The 18,127-nt window shown below is 41.2% G+C and overlaps 1 protein-coding gene across 7 annotated transcripts in view; it reads left to right on the forward strand.

Annotated features, from left to right (window-relative positions):
* dip2a (disco-interacting protein 2 homolog A) overlaps positions 1 to 18,127 on the forward strand; it is a 286,178-nt gene that overhangs the window by 258,170 nt on the left and 9,881 nt on the right. For 6 of the 7 annotated variants that reach the window (XM_045704953.1, XM_045704951.1, XM_045704952.1 and 3 more), the window contains 4 exons: positions 623 to 793; positions 8,330 to 8,391; positions 15,084 to 15,141; positions 16,898 to 16,972. In XM_045704953.1, coding sequence (XP_045560909.1) covers positions 623 to 793; positions 8,330 to 8,391; positions 15,084 to 15,141; positions 16,898 to 16,972 — 366 coding nt within the window. Of the gene's footprint in view, positions 1 to 622; positions 794 to 8,329; positions 8,392 to 15,083; positions 15,142 to 15,357; positions 15,622 to 16,897; positions 16,973 to 18,127 lie in introns of those variants that run through there. The other variant, XM_045704956.1, reaches the window with a different exon arrangement.

The following is an 18,127-nucleotide window of genomic DNA, read 5'->3' on the forward strand; positions in this document are numbered from 1 at the left end:
CCACTACACCCTCCGGGTTAGGGTTAGGGTTAGTATGGTCTCCACTACACCCTCCAGGTTAGGGTTAGGGTTAGTATGGTCTCCACTACACACTACACCCTCCAGGTTAGGGTTAGGGTTAGTATGGTCTCCACTACACACTACACCCTCCAGGTTAGGGTTAGGGTTAGTATGGACTCCACTACACCCTCCAGGTTAGGGTTAGGGTTAGTATGGACTCCACTACACACTACACCCTCCAGGTTAGGGTTAGGGTTAGTATGGTCTCCACTACACCCTCCAGGTTAGGGTTAGGGTTAGTATGGACTCCACTACACACCACACCCTCCAGGTTAGGGTTAGGGTTAGTATGGTCTCCACTACACCCTCCAGGTTAGGGTTAGGGTTAGTATGGTCTCCACTACACCCTCCAGGTTAGGGTTAGGGTTAGTATGGTCTCCACTACACCCTCCAGGTTAGGGTTAGGGTTAGTATGGACTCCACTGTCTGAAATGCTTATTACTTCCTTTTCTTTTCTCTTCCCTGTCTGTCTGTCTGTCTGTCTGTCTGTCTGTCTGTCTGTCTGTCTGTCTGTCTGTCTGTCTGTCTGTCTGTCTGTCTGTCTGTCTGTCTGTGTGTGTAGCTGCGTAACGTTAACCTGTCGTGCGTTAGGACCTGTATGGTCGTAGCAGAAGAGCGTCCTCGCATCGCTCTGACCCAGTCCTTCTCCAAGATCTTTAAAGACCTGGGTTTGTCTCCTCGAGCCGTCAGCACTACCTTCGGCTGCAGAGTCAACATGGCCGTGTGTCTGCAGGTCAGTGCAAAATAAACATGATCTGGCTTATAGAATAGATTTGTTCTGTTTCAACTCCCATTTAGTCTTTAATGGATACAATAGAAACAGAGGAGGATATTTTGTCTGTGGGTGAGATGTACACTGTGTTGGGAAAGTATTCAGACCCCTTCACCTTTTCCACCTTTTGTTACATTACAGCCTTATTCTAAAATTGACTTTTTTCCTCATCAACCTACACACAATACCCCATAATGACATCACGATACCCCATAATGACATCACAGTACCCCATAATGACATCACAGTACCCCATAATGACATCACAATACCCCATAATGACATCACGATACCCCATAATGACATCACAGTACCCCATAATGACATCACAGTACCCCATAATGACATCACAATACCCCATAATGACATCACAATACCCCATAATGACATCACAATACCCCATAATGAGAAAGCGAAAAAGGTTTTTAGAAATTCTTGCACAAAAAAAAAATGAAATACCTTATTTCTTGTGGAGCCATTATCTAGCTAGCTATGTCCGTTATCTAGCTAGCTATGTCTGTTATCTAGCTAGCTCTGTCCTTGTGGAGCCGTTATCCAGCTAGCTCTGTCCTTGTGGAGCCGTTATCTAGCTAGCTATGTCCTTGTGGAGCCGTTATCCAGCTAGCTCTGTCCTTGTGGAGCCGTTATCTAGCTAGCTCTGTCCTTGTGGAGCCGTTATCTAGCTAGCTCTGTCCTTGTGGAGCCGTTATCTAGCTAGCTATGTCTATGTGGAGCCGTTATCCAGCTAGCTCTGTCCTTGTGGAGCCGTTATCTAGCTAGCTCTGTCCTTGTGGAGCCGTTATCTAGCTAGCTCTGTCTATGTAGAGCCGTTATCCAGCTAGCTCTGTCCTTGTGGAGCCGTTATCCAGCTAGCTATGTCCTTGTGGAGCCGTTATATACCTAGCTATGTCCTTGTGGAGCCGTTATCCAGCTAGCTATGTCCTTGTGGAGCCATTATCCAGATAGCTATGTCTATGTAGAGCCGTTATCCAGCTAGCTATGTCCTTGTGGAGCCGTTATCCAGCTAGCTCTGTCCTTGTGGAGCCGTTATCCAGCTAGCTATGTCCGTTATCCAGCTAGCTATGTCCTTGTGGAGCCGTTATCTAGCTAGCTATGTCCTTGTGGAGCCGTTATCTAGCTAGCTATGTCCTTGTGGAGCCGTTATCCAGCTAGCTCTGTCTATGTGGAGCCGTTATCTAGCTAGCTCTGTCCTTGTGGAGCCGTTATCTAGCTAGCTCTGTCCTTGTGGAGCCGTTATCTAGCTAGCTCTGTCTATGTAGAGCCGTTATCCAGCTAGCTCTGTCCTTGTGGAGCCGTTATCCAGCTAGCTATGTCCTTGTGGAGCCGTTATATACCTAGCTATGTCCTTGTGGAGCCGTTATCCAGCTAGCTATGTCCTTGTGGAGCCATTATCCAGATAGCTATGTCTATGTAGAGCCGTTATCCAGCTAGCTATGTCCTTGTGGAGCCGTTATCCAGCTAGCTCTGTCCTTGTGGAGCCGTTATCCAGCTAGCTATGTCCGTTATCCAGCTAGCTATGTCCTTGTGGAGCCGTTATCTAGCTAGCTATGTCCTTGTGGAGCCGTTATCTAGCTAGCTATGTCCTTGTGGAGCCGTTATCCAGCTAGCTCTGTCTATGTGGAGCCGTTATCTAGCTAGCTCTGTCCTTGTGGAGCCGTTATCTAGCTAGCTCTGTCCTTGTGGAGCCGTTATCTAGCTAGCTATGTCCTTGTGGAGCCGTTATCTAGCTAGCTATGTCCTTGTGGAGCCGTTATCCAGCTAGCTCTGTCCTTGTGGAGCCGTTATCTAGCTAGCTCTGTCCTTGTGGAGCCGTTATCTAGCTAGCTCTGTCCTTGTGGAGCCGTTATCTAGCTAGCTATGTCTATGTGGAGCCGTTATCCAGCTAGCTCTGTCCTTGTGGAGCCGTTATCTAGCTAGCTCTGTCCTTGTGGAGCCGTTATCTAGCTAGCTCTGTCTATGTAGAGCCGTTATCCAGCTAGCTCTGTCCTTGTGGAGCCGTTATCCAGCTAGCTATGTCCTTGTGGAGCCGTTATATACCTAGCTATGTCCTTGTGGAGCCGTTATCCAGCTAGCTATGTCCTTGTGGAGCCATTATCTAGCTAGCTCTGTCCTTGTGGAGCCGTTATCTAGCTAGCTCTGTCCTTGTGGAGCCGTTATCTAGCTAGCTATGTCCTTGTGGAGCCGTTATCTAGCTAGCTATGTCTATGTAGAGCCGTTATCCAGCTAGCTATGTCCTTGTGGAGCCGTTATCCAGCTAGCTCTGTCCTTGTGGAGCCGTTATCCAGCTAGCTATGTCCGTTATCCAGCTAGCTATGTCCTTGTGGAGCCGTTATCTAGCTAGCTATGTCCTTGTGGAGCCGTTATCTAGCTAGCTATGTCCTTGTGGAGCCGTTATCCAGCTAGCTCTGTCTATGTGGAGCCGTTATCCAGCTAGCTATGTCCATGTGGAGCCGTTATCCAGCTAGCTATGTCCTTGTGGAGCCGTTATCTAGCTAGCTATGTCCGTTATCCAGCTAGCTATGTCCTTGTGGAGCCGTTATCCAGCTAGCTATGTCCTTGTGGAGCCGTTATCCAGCTAGCTATGTCCTTGTGGAGCCGTTATATACCTAGCTATGTCCTTGTGGAGCCGTTATCTAGCTAGCTATGTCCTTGTGGAGCCGTTATCCAGCTAGCTCTGTCTATGTGGAACCGTTATCCAGCTAGCTCTGTCCTTGTGGAGCCGTTATCCAGCTAGCTATGTCCTTGTGGAGCCGTTATCTAGCTAGCTCTGTCCTTGTGGAGCCGTTATCCAGCTAGCTCTGTCCTTGTGGAGCCGTTATCCAGCTAGCTCTGTCCTTGTGGAGCCGTTATCTAGCTAGCTCTGTCCTTGTGGAGCCGTTATCTAGCTAGCTCTGTCCTTGTGGAGCCGTTATCTAGCTAGCTCTGTCCTTGTGGAGCCGTTATCCAGCTAGCTCTGTCCTTGTGGAGCCGTTATCCAGCTAGCTCTGTCCTTGTGGAGCCGTTATCTAGCTAGCTCTGTCCTTGTGGACCCGTTATCCAGCTAGCTATGTCCTTGTGGAGCCGTTATCCAGCTAGCTCTGTCCTTGTGGAGCCGTTACCCAGCTAGTTCTGTCCTTGTGGAGCCGTTATCCAGCTAGCTCTGTCCTTGTGGAGCCGTTATCCAGCTAGCTCTGTCTATGTGGAGCCGTTATCCAGCTAGCTCTGTCCTTGTGGAGCCGTTATCCAGCTAGCTATGTCCTTGTGGAGCCGTTATCTAGCTAGCTCTGTCCTTGTGGAGCCGTTATCCAGCTAGCTCTGTCCTTGTGGAGCCGTTATCCAGCTAGCTATGTCCTTGTGGAGCCGTTATGTAGCTAGCTCTGTCCTTGTGGAGCTGTTATCTAGCTAGCTATGTCCTTGTGGAGCCGTTATCCAGCTAGCTATGTCCTTGTGGAGCCGTTATGTAGCTAGCTCTGTCCTTGTGGAGCCGTTATCCAGCTAGCTATGTCCTTGTGGAGCCGTTATGTAGCTAGCTCTGTCCTTGTGGAGCCGTTATCCAGCTAGCTCTGTCCTTGTGGAGCCGTTATCCAGCTAGCTATGTCCTTGTGGAGCCGTTATCTTGCTAGCTCTGTCCTTGTGGAGCCGTTATCTTGCTAGCTATGTCCTTTGTTAATTAGCTAGCTGAAAGGTAGGGCCTACTGTTTTTTTCTCCCTTTGAAGCCAGGGGGATTGTTTTTGTTAGCACACCACAATTCCTTCCCGGGTCCGGACTCTATTTGGAGCCATGCCTCGCAGTTGTGTGATTCGCTAAAATTAAATGATGTTAAATGACTCCTATAGAATTGTATGATTGATATTCCAGGCGTATTTATGTGTGCAATAGCCTGGAAGCGAGGTTAATCAATCAATCAATCAATCAATCAATCAATCAATCAAATGTATTTATAAAGCCCTTCTTACATCAGCTGATGTCACAAAGTGCTGTACAGAAACCCAGCCTAAAACCCCAAACAGCAAGCAATGCAGGTGTAGAAGCACGGTGGCTAGGAAAAACTCCCTAGAAAGGCCAGAACCTAGGAAGAAACCTAGAGAGGAACCAGGCTATGAGGGGTGGCCAGTCCACTTCTGGCTGTGCCGGGTGGAGATTATAACAGAACATGGCCAAGATGTTCAAATGTTCATAAATGACCAGCAGGGTCAAATAATAATAATCACAGTGGTTGTCGAGGGTGCAACAGGTCAGCACCTCAGGAGTAAATGTCAGTTGGATTTTCATAGCCGATCATTCAGAGTATCTCTACCGCTCCTGCTGTCTCTAGAGAGTTGAAAACAGCAGGTCTGGGACAAGGTAGCACGTCCGGTGGACAGGTCAGGGTTCCATAGCCGCATGCAGAACAGTTGAAACTGGAGCAGCAGCACTGCCAGGTGGACTGGGGACAGCAAGGAGTCATCAGGCCAGGTAGTCCTGAGGCATGATCCTAGGGCTCAGGTCCTCCGAGAGAGAGAAAGAAAGAAAGAAAGCGAGAGAGAAAAAGAGAGAATTAGAGAGAGCATACTTGCATTCATACAGGACACCGGATAAGACAGGAGAAATACTCCAGATGTAACAGACTGACCCTAGCCTCCCGACACATGAACTATTGCAGCATAAATACTGGAGGCTGAGACAGGAGGGATCAGGAGACACTGTGGCCGCGTCTGACGATACCCCCAAACAGGGCCAAACAGGCAGGATATAACCCCACCCACTTTGCCAAAGCACAGCCCCCACACCACTAGAGGGATATCTTCAACCACCAACTTACCATCCTGAGACGAGGCCGAGTATAGCCCACAAAGATCTCCGCCACGGCACAACCGAAGGGAGGGTGCCAGCCCTGTTAGGCACCATGTGGCTCCAGGGAGGGGGAGGGGCTGCTGTGTGTTATTTTGTATGAGCTCTAAAGGTGCTATACTGCCATGAAAACCACTATTCGTTGCTGTTTTGCTTAACCTAATGCAGCCGGGACTGTTATTTAAAGGGTTTGTTTCCTGTTGGAGAGTACACTGGTCTCAGGGGCTAGACTGCAGGTTGGAAATAAAGAACCGGTTGTAAATAAGATGAATTATAAGATGGCTGTGCAGATGGCTGTGCAGATGGCTGTGCAGATGGCTGTGCAGATGGCTGTATAGATGGCCGTTTACTTGGCTGTATAGATGGTTGTTTACTTGGCTGTATAGATGGCTGTTTACTTGGCTGTATAGATGGTTGTTTACTTGGCTGTGTAGATGGCTGTATAGATGGTTGTATAGATGGCTGTATAGATGGTTGTATAGATGGCTGTATAGATGGCTGTATAGATGGTTGTTTACTTGGCTGTATAGATGGCTGTATAGATGGCTGTATAGATGGCTGTGCAGATGGCTGTATAGATGGTTGTTTACTTGGCTGTATAGATGGCTGTATAGATGGCTGTATAGATGGCTGTATAGATGGCTGTGCAGATGGCTGTATAGATGGCTGTATAGATGGTTGTATAGATGGCTGTATAGATGGCTGTATAGATGGTTGTTTACTTGGCTGTATAGATGGCTGTATAGATGGCTGTATAGATGGCTGTGCAGATGGCTGTATAGATGGCTGTATAGATGGCTGTATAGATGGCTGTATAGATGGCTGTATAGATGGCTGTATAGATGGCTGTATAGATGGTTGTTTACTTGGCTGTATAGATGGCTGTATAGATGGCTGTATAGATGGCTGTATAGATGGTTGTTTACTTGGCTGTATAGATGGCTGTATAGATGGCTGTATAGATGGCTGTGCAGATGGCTGTATAGATGGCTGTATAGATGGCTGTGCAGATGGCTGTATAGATGGCTGTATAGATGGCTGTATAGATGGCTGTGCAGATGGCTGTATAGATGGCTGTATAGATGGCTGTGTTGGTTCCAATTTTCTGGGCTCTGTTATTTACTTAACAAATAAGGAATACTCAAAATGTGCACTTATAAATCATAACACTTTTTTTAATCAAAATACAGCTGTAGACAGAAGTCAAAGATCAAACATACAACTGATGTCTCTCCTGAGTTCTGCAAAATAGGAAAAGTCCAAGTTGCTTTTAATATGCTTGCAGTCAACCCCTAGTGATGTAACTGCCTACGTCAACACCTTCTACTCATGAGACCAATCCCATGCGCATATAGAGTTACACAAACTTGCAGGAGAAAGAAAACACTGGAACTATTGTTAAGGGCTCAGCAGTCATTTTCCACTCCCCGTGTGGCTTTATAGTGGTATGTCTGACTCTCTTATCTCTTTACTCCCCTGCAGGATTCTGTGTTTATTCATCTCTTTTAGCCTTGAGGCGCTTTCGCACAGACACCCTGTTTTGATGAAATAACTCACACATCTCTCAGACCGTTCCTTTATAAGAGGCAGAGACTAGAAAATAACTGTGGACGAGTATTAAACCTTATAATGCATATATATATTAACCCTAATCTGTAGTCCAGGACCCTATACATGTAGTGGGGGAGGGGTCTTATAGCCCTTCCCCTTCTATTAATACAACATAAGCATAATCAATTATTACAATACATCAAACGTTTGGCGCAGCCCCAAGTTGACCCCATCAGCTGTTTAGATGGCTGTATAGATGGCTGTATAGATGGCTGTATAGATGGTTGTTTACTTGGCTGTATAGATGGCTGTATAGATGGTTGTTTACTTGGCTGTATAGATGGCTGTATATATGGCTGTATAGATGGTTGTTTACTTGGCTGTGTAGATGGCTGTGTAGATGGCTGTGTAGATGGCTGTATAGATGGCTGTATAGATGGTTGTTTACTTGGCTGTGTAGATGGCTGTGTAGATGGCTGTATAGATGGCTGTATAGATGGTTGTTTACTTGGCTGTGCAGATGGCTGTTTACTTGGCTGTATAGATGGTTGTTTACTTGGCTGTGTAGATGGCTGTGTAGATGGCTGTATAGATGGCTGTATAGATGGTTGTTTACTTGGCTGTATAGATGGTTGTTTACTTGGCTGTGTAGATGGCTGTGTAGATGGCTGTGTAGATGGCTGTATAGATGGCTGTATAGATGGTTGTTTACTTGGCTGTATAGATGGTTGTTTACTTGGCTGTATATATGGCTGTATAGATGGCTGTATAGATGGCTGTATAGATGGCTGTATAGATGGTTGTTTACTTGGCTGTATAGATGGTTGTTTACTTGGCTGTATAGATGGCTGTATAGATGGCTGTATAGATGGCGGTAGTGATGTCTGTCTCCCTGCTTTGTCAATAACTCTCCCATCGCAGCGATATCATCAGCTTCCACTTTCCCTCCATTCAGTACTGGGTCTGAAGCATCAGGTCTGTCATGATCAGAACCAGCTCTCTGTGTCTCCCTGTGTTGTTAACATCTCTCTGTCTGTCTGTCTGTCTGTCTGTCTGTCTGTCTGTCTGTCTGTCTGTCTGTCTGTCTGTCTGTCTGTCTGTCTGTCTGTCTGTAGGGCACGTCAGGACCAGACCCTACCACAGTCTACCTGGACATGAGAGCTCTGAGACATGAAAGGTATGATTCCACTGACCTCACCTTTATGTCCAGGACTATATTATATAGGTCTTTATGTCCTGGACTATATTATATAGGTCTTTATGTCCACCAGGACTATATTATATAGGTCTTTATATCCTGGACTATATTATATAGGTCTTTATATCCTGGACTATATTATATAGGTCTTTATGTCCAGGACTATATTATATAGGTCTTTATGTCCTGGACTATATTATATAGGTCTTTATATCCTGAACTATATTATATAGGTCTTTATATCCTGGACTATATTATATAGGTCTTTATGTCCAGGACTATATTATATAGGTCTTTATGTCCACCAGGACTATATTATATAGGTCTTTATATCCTGGACTATATTATATAGGTCTTTATGTCCAGGACTATATTATATAGGTCTTTATATCCTGGACTATATTATATAGGTCTTTATGTCCAGGACTATATTATATAGGTCTTTATGTCCACCAGGACTATATTATATAGGTCTTTATGTCCACCAGGACTATATTATATAGGTCTTTATGTCCTGGACTATATTATATAGGTCTTTATGTCCTGGACTATATTATATAGGTCTTTATGTCCTGGACTATATTATATAGGTCTTTATGTCCTGGACTATATTATATAGGTCTTTATGTCCAGGACTATATTATATAGGTCTTTATGTCCTGGACTATATTATATAGGTCTTTATGTCCAGGACTATATTATATAGGTCTTTATGTCCTGGACTATATTATATAGGTCTTTATGTCCTGGACTATATTATATAGGTCTTTATATCCTGGACTATATTATATAGGTCTTTATGTCCACCAGGACTATATTATATAGGTCTTTATGTCCTGGACTATATTATATAGGTCTTTATGTCCTGGACTATATTATATAGGTCTTGATGTCCAGGACTATATTATATAGGTCTTTATGTCCTGGACTATATTATATAGGTCTTTATGTCCAGGACTATATTATATAGGTCTTTATGTCCACCAGGACTATATTATATAGGTCTTTATGTCCACCAGGACGATATTATATAGGTCTTTATGTCCTGGACTATATTATATAGGTCTTTATGTCCTGGACTATATTATATAGGTCTTTATGTCCACCAGGACTATATTATATAGGTCTTTATGTCCTGGACTATATTATATAGGTCTTTATATCCTGGACTATATTATATAGGTCTTTATGTCCTGGACTATATTATATAGGTCTTTATGTCCTGGACTATATTATATAGGTCTTTATGTCCACCAGGACTATATTATATAGGTCTTTATGTCCACCAGGACTATATTATATAGGTCTTTATGTCCTGGACTATATTATATAGGTCTTTATGTCCTGGACTATATTATATAGGTCTTTATGTCCAGGACTATATTATATAGGTCTTTATGTCCAGGACTATATTATATAGGTCTTTATGTCCTGGACTATATTATATAGGTCTTTATGTCCAGGACTATATTATATAGGTCTTTATGTCCACCAGGACTATATTATATAGGTCTTTATGTCCTGGACTATATTATATAGGTCTTTATGTCCTGGACTATATTATATAGGTCTTTATGTCCACCAGGACTATATTATATAGGTCTTTATGTCCACCAGGACTATATTATATAGGTCTTTATGTCCTGGACTATATTATATAGGTCTTTATGTCCTGGACTATATTATATAGGTCTTTATGTCCAGGACTATATTATATAGGTCTTTATGACCTGGACTATATTATATAGGTCTTTATGTCCTGGACTATATTATATAGGTCTTTATGTCCACCAGGACTATATTATATAGGTCTTTATGTCCTGGACTATATTATATAGGTCTTTATGTCCAGGACTATATTATATAGGTCTTTATGTCCACCAGGACTATATTATATAGGTCTTTATGTCCTGGACTATATTATATAGGTCTTTATGTCCAGGACTATATTATATAGGTCTTTATGTCCTGGACTATATTATATAGGTCTTTATGTCCTGGACTATATTATATAGGTCTTTATGTCCTGGACTATATTATATAGGTCTTTATGTCCACCAGGACTATATTATATAGGTCTTTATGTCCTGGACTATATTATATAGGTCTTTATGTCCTGGACTATATTATATAGGTCTTTATGTCCTGGACTATATTATATAGGTCTTTATATCCTGGACTATATTATATAGGTCTTTATGTCCTGGACTATATTATATAGGTCTTTATGTCCAGGACTATATTATATAGGTCTTTATGTCCTGGACTATATTATATAGGTCTTTATGTCCTGGACTATATTATATAGGTCTTTATGTCCACCAGGACTATATTATATAGGTCTTTATGTCCACCAGGACTATATTATATAGGTCTTTATGTCCAGGACTATATTATATAGGTCTTTATGTCCTGGACTATATTATATAGGTCTTTATGTCCTGGACTATATTATATAGGTCTTTATGTCCAGAACTATATTATATAGGTCTTTATGTCCACCAGGACTATATTATATAGGTCTTTATGTCCACCAGGACTATATTATATAGGTCTTTATGTCCTGGACTATATTATATAGGTCTTTATGTCCTGGACTATATTATATAGGTCTTTATGTCCTGGACTATATTATATAGGTCTTTATGTCCACCAGGACTATATTATATAGGTCTTTATGTCCACCAGGACTATATTATATAGGTCTTTATGTCCTGGACTATATTATATAGGTCTTTATGTCCACCAGGACTATATTATATAGGTCTTTATGTCCTGGACTTTTTATATAGGTCTTTATGTCCTGGACTATATTATATAGGTCTTTATGTCCACCTGGACTATATTATATAGGTCTTTATGTCCAGGACTATATTATATAGGTCTTTATGTCCACCAGGACTATATTATATAGGTCTTTATGTTCAGGACTATATTATATAGGTCTTTATGTCCTGGACTGTATTATATAGGTCTTTATGTCCACCAGGACTATATTATATAGGTCTTTATGTCCTGGACTATATTATATAGGTCTTTATGTCCACCAGGACTATATTATATAGGTCTTTATGTCCAGGACTATATTATATAGGTCTTTATATCCTGGACTATATTATATAGGTCTTTATGTCCTGGACTATATTATATAGGTCTTTATGTCCAGGACTATATTATATAGGTCTTTATGTCCAGGACTATATTATATAGGTCTTTATGTCCAGGACTATATTATATAGGTCTTTATGTCCTGGACTATATTATATAGGTCTTTATGTCCTGGACTATATTATATAGGTCTTTATGTCCTGGACTATATTATATAGGTCTTTATATCCTGGACTATATTATATAGGTCTTTATGTCCAGGACTATATTATATAGGTCTTTATATCCTGGACTATATTATATAGGTCTTTATGTCCTGGACTATATTATATAGGTCTTTATGTCCACCAGGACTATATTATATAGGTCTTTATGTCCAGGACTATATTATATAGGTCTTTATGTCCAGGACTATATTATATAGGTCTTTATGTCCTGGACTATATTATATAGGTCTTTATGTCCTGGACTATATTATATAGGTCTTTATGTCCTGGACTATATTATATAGGTCTTTATGTCCACCAGGACTATATTATATAGGTCTTTATATCCTGGACTATATTATATAGGTCTTTATGTCCACCAGGACTATATTATATAGGTCTTTATGTCCTGGACTATATTATATAGGTCTTTATGTCCTGGACTATATTATATAGGTCTTTATGTCCACCAGGACTATATTATATAGGTCTTTATGTCCTGGACTATATTATATAGGTCTTTATGTCCAGGACTATATTATATAGGTCTTTATGTCCTGGACTATATTATATAGGTCTTTATGTCCTGGACTATATTATATAGGTCTTTATGTCCACCAGGACTATATTATATAGGTCTTTATGTCCTGGACTATATTATATAGGTCTTTATGTCCTGGACTATATTATATAGGTCTTTATGTCCTGGACTATATTATATAGGTCTTTATGTCCTGGACTATATTATATAGGTCTTTATGTCCTGGACTATATTATATAGGTCTTTATGTCCTGGACTATATTATATAGGTCTTTATGTCCTGGACTATATTATATAGGTCTTTATGTCCTGGACTATATTATATAGGTCTTTATGTCCAGGACTATATTATATAGGTCTTTATATCCTGGACTATATTATATAGGTCTTTATGTCCTGGACTATATTATATAGGTCTTTATGTCCAGGACTATATTATATAGGTCTTTATATCCTGGACTATATTATATAGGTCTTTATATCCTGGACTATATTATATAGGTCTTTATGTCCAGGACTATATTATATAGGTCTTTATGTCCTGGACTATATTATATAGGTCTTTATGTCCACCAGGACTATATTATATAGGTCTTTATGTCCTGGACTATATTATATAGGTCTTTATGTCCTGGACTATATTATATAGGTCTTTATGTCCTGGACTATATTATATAGGTCTTTATGTCCTGGACTATATTATATAGGTCTTTATGTCCACCAGGACTATATTATATAGGTCTTTATGTCCTGGACTATATTATATAGGTCTTTATGTCCACCAGGACTATATTATATAGGTCTTTATGTCCTGGACTTTTTATATAGGTCTTTATGTCCTGGACTATATTATATAGGTCTTTATGTCCACCTGGACTATATTATATAGGTCTTTATGTCCAGGACTATATTATATAGGTCTTTATGTCCACCAGGACTATATTATATAGGTCTTTATGTTCAGGACTATATTATATAGGTCTTTATGTCCTGGACTGTATTATATAGGTCTTTATGTCCACCAGGACTATATTATATAGGTCTTTATGTCCTGGACTATATTATATAGGTCTTTATGTCCACCAGGACTATATTATATAGGTCTTTATGTCCAGGACTATATTATATAGGTCTTTATATCCTGGACTATATTATATAGGTCTTTATGTCCTGGACTATATTATATAGGTCTTTATGTCCAGGACTATATTATATAGGTCTTTATGTCCAGGACTATATTATATAGGTCTTTATGTCCAGGACTATATTATATAGGTCTTTATGTCCTGGACTATATTATATAGGTCTTTATGTCCTGGACTATATTATATAGGTCTTTATGTCCTGGACTATATTATATAGGTCTTTATATCCTGGACTATATTATATAGGTCTTTATGTCCAGGACTATATTATATAGGTCTTTATATCCTGGACTATATTATATAGGTCTTTATGTCCTGGACTATATTATATAGGTCTTTATGTCCAGGACTATATTATATAGGTCTTTATGTCCAGGACTATATTATATAGGTCTTTATGTCCTGGACTATATTATATAGGTCTTTATGTCCTGGACTATATTATATAGGTCTTTATGTCCTGGACTATATTATATAGGTCTTTATGTCCACCAGGACTATATTATATAGGTCTTTATATCCTGGACTATATTATATAGGTCTTTATGTCCACCAGGACTATATTATATAGGTCTTTATGTCCTGGACTATATTATATAGGTCTTTATGTCCTGGACTATATTATATAGGTCTTTATGTCCACCAGGACTATATTATATAGGTCTTTATGTCCTGGACTATATTATATAGGTCTTTATGTCCAGGACTATATTATATAGGTCTTTATGTCCTGGACTATATTATATAGGTCTTTATGTCCTGGACTATATTATATAGGTCTTTATGTCCACCAGGACTATATTATATAGGTCTTTATGTCCTGGACTATATTATATAGGTCTTTATGTCCTGGACTATATTATATAGGTCTTTATGTCCTGGACTATATTATATAGGTCTTTATGTCCTGGACTATATTATATAGGTCTTTATGTCCTGGACTATATTATATAGGTCTTTATGTCCTGGACTATATTATATAGGTCTTTATGTCCTGGACTATATTATATAGGTCTTTATGTCCTGGACTATATTATATAGGTCTTTATGTCCTGGACTATATTATATAGGTCTTTATGTCCTGGACTATATTATATAGGTCTTTATGTCCAGGACTATATTATATAGGTCTTTATATCCTGGACTATATTATATAGGTCTTTATGTCCTGGACTATATTATATAGGTCTTTATGTCCAGGACTATATTATATAGGTCTTTATATCCTGGACTATATTATATAGGTCTTTATATCCTGGACTATATTATATAGGTCTTTATGTCCAGGACTATATTATATAGGTCTTTATGTCCTGGACTATATTATATAGGTCTTTATGTCCACCAGGACTATATTATATAGGTCTTTATGTCCTGGACTATATTATATAGGTCTTTATGTCCTGGACTATATTATATAGGTCTTTATGTCCTGGACTATATTATATAGGTCTTTATGTCCTGGACTATATTATATAGGTCTTTATGTCCACCAGGACTATATTATATAGGTCTTTATGTCCTGGACTATATTATATAGGTCTTTATGTCCACCAGGACTATATTATATAGGTCTTTATGTCCAGGACTATATTATATTATAATGTTGTGTTGTATAATCTGATGTGTTATTGGTTGACTAGTAACAGTTATTGTGTGTGATATCACCAGGGTGCGTATGGTAGAGAGAGGCTCTCCACACAGTCTCTCTCTCATGGAGTCTGGCAAGGTAAGACACCTACCTCATGGATAGAGTATTATATTATACTGGACTGAAATATAATAATATATATATAAAATATATAAATATATAAGACACCTACCTCATGGATAGAGTATTATATTATACTGGACTGAAATATAATAATATATAATATTATATAATTAATATAAATACCTCATGAAGGTTAGGGTTACCGTAGTAACAATGTGTTGTGTTAACCAGATCCTGCCTGGGGTGAAGGTTAGGGTTACCGTAGTAACAGTGTGATGTGTTAACCAGATCCTGCCTGGGGTGAAGGTTAGGGTTACCGTAGTAACAGTGTGATGTGTTAACCAGATCCTGCCTGGGGTGAAGGTTAGGGTTACCGTAGTAACAGTGTGATGTGTTAACCAGATCCTGCCTGGGGTGAAGGTTAGGGTTACCGTAGTAACAGTGTGTTGTGTTAACCAGATCCTGCCTGGGGTGAAGGTTAGGGTTACCGTAGTAACAGTGTGTTGTGTTAACCAGATCCTGCCTGGGGTGAAGGTTAGGGTTACCGTAGTAACAGTGTGTTGTGTTAACCAGATCCTGCCTGGGGTGAAGGTTAGGGTTACCGTAGTAACAGTGTGTTGTGTTAACCAGATCCTGCCTGGGGTGAAGGTTAGGGTTACCGTAGTAACAGTGTGATGTGTTAACCAGATCCTGCCTGGGGTGAAGGTTAGGGTTACCGTAGTAACAGTGTGATGTGTTAACCAGATCCTGCCTGGGGTGAAGGTTAGGGTTACCGTAGTAACAGTGTGTTGTGTTAACCAGATCCTGCCTGGGGTGAAGGTTAGGGTTACCGTAGTAACAGTGTGATGTGTTAACCAGATCCTGCCTGGGGTGAAGGTTAGGGTTACCGTAGTAACAGTGTGTTGTGTTAACCAGATCCTGCCTGGGGTGAAGGTTAGGGTTACCGTAGTAACAGTGTGATGTGTTAACCAGATCCTGCCTGGGGTGAAGGTTAGGGTTACCGTAGTAACAGTGTGTTGTGTTAACCAGATCCTACCTGGGGTGAAGGTTAGGGTTACCGTAGTAACAGTGTGTTGTGTTAACCAGATCCTGCCTGGGGTGAAGGTTAGGGTTACCGTAGTAACAGTGTGATGTGTTAACCAGATCCTGCCTGGGGTGAAAGGTTAGGGTTACCGTAGTAACAGTGTGATGTGTTAACCAGATCCTGCCTGGGGTGAAGGTTAGGGTTACCGTAGTAACAGTGTGATGTGTTAACCAGATCCTGCCTGGGGTGAAGGTTAGGGTTACCGTAGTAACAGTGTGTTGTGTTAACCAGATCCTGCCTGGGGTGAAGGTTAGGGTTACCGTAGTAACAGTGTGATGTGTTAACCAGATCCTGCCTGGGGTGAAGGTTAGGGTTACCGTAGTAACAGTGTGATGTGTTAACCAGATCCTGCCTGGGGTGAAGGTTAGGGTTACCGTAGTAACAGTGTGTTGTGTTAACCAGATCCTGCCTGGGGTGAAGGTTAGGGTTACCGTAGTAACAGTGTGATGTGTTAACCAGATCCTGCCTGGGGTGAAGGTTAGGGTTACCGTAGTAACAGTGTGATGTGTTAACCAGATCCTGCCTGGGGTGAAGGTTAGGGTTACCGTAGTAACAGTGTGTTGTGTTAACCAGATCCTGCCTGGGGTGAAGGTTAGGGTTACCGTAGTAACAGTGTGTTGTGTTAACCAGATCCTGCCTGGGGTGAAGGTTAGGGTTACCGTAGTAACAGTGTGATGTGTTAACCAGATCCTGCCTGGGGTGAAGGTGGTCATCGCCAACACAGAAACCAAAGGACCTCTAGGAGACTCCCACCTGGGAGAGGTGAGGCAGATGACCATTACTGGATGACTATGGATGAGCCCTGGAGGATGCTATTATATACACAGCACCAGGCAACATTTTGGACACATCTGCTCATTCCAGAGAAAAATCTCAAATATAAAATATATTTCGATTTGTTCAACACTTTTTTGGTTACTACATGATTCCGTATGTGTGATATTTCATAGTTTTGATGTCTTCACTATTATTCTACAATGTAGAAAATAGTACAAATAAAGAAAAACCCTGGAATGAGTAGGTGTCAACTTTTGACTGGTGGTGTATGTATATATAAACTCAGCAAAACAAAATAAACGTCCTCTCACTGTCAACTGCGTTTGTTTTCAGCAAACTTAACATGTGTAAATATTTGTATGAACAAAACAAGATTCAACAACTGAGACATAAACTGAACAAGTTCCACAGACATGTGACTAACAGAAATGGAATAATGTGTCCCTGAACAAAGGGGGTAAAAATCAAAAGTAACAGTCAGTATCTGGTGTGGCCACCAGCTGCATTAAGTACTGCAGTGCATCTCCTCCTCATGGACTGCACCAGATTTGCCAGCGCTACAGGGAGACAGGACGGACAGCTGATCGTCCTCGAGTGGCAGACCACGTGTAACAACACCTGCACAGGATCGGTACATCCGAACATCACACCTGCGGGACAGGTACAGGATGGCAACAACAACTGCCCGAGTTACACCAGGAACGCACAATCCCTACATCAGTGCTCAGACTGTCCGCAATAGGCTGAGAGAGGCTGGACTGAGTGCTTGTAGGCCTGTTGTAAGGCAGGTCCTCACCAGACATCACCGGCAACAACGCCGCCTATGGGCACAAACCCACCGTCGCTGGACCAGACAGGACTGGCAAAAAGTGCTCTTCACTGACGAGTCGCGGTTTTGTCTCACCAGGGGTGATGGTCGGATTTGCGTTTATCGTTGAAGGAATGAGCGTTACACCGAGGCCTGTACTCTGGAGCGGGAGCGATTTGGAGGTGGAGGGTCCGTCATGGTCTGGGGCGGTGTGTCACAGCATCATCAGACTGAGCTTGTTGTCATTGCAGGCAATCTCAACGCTGTGCGTTACAGGGAAGACATCCTCCTCCCTCATGTGGTACCCTTCCTGCAGGCTCATCCTGACATGA

This window comes from Salmo salar, chromosome ssa21, assembly GCF_905237065.1.
Source record: "Salmo salar chromosome ssa21, Ssal_v3.1, whole genome shotgun sequence".
In the NCBI taxonomy this organism is placed as follows: Eukaryota; Metazoa; Chordata; class Actinopteri; order Salmoniformes; family Salmonidae; genus Salmo; species Salmo salar.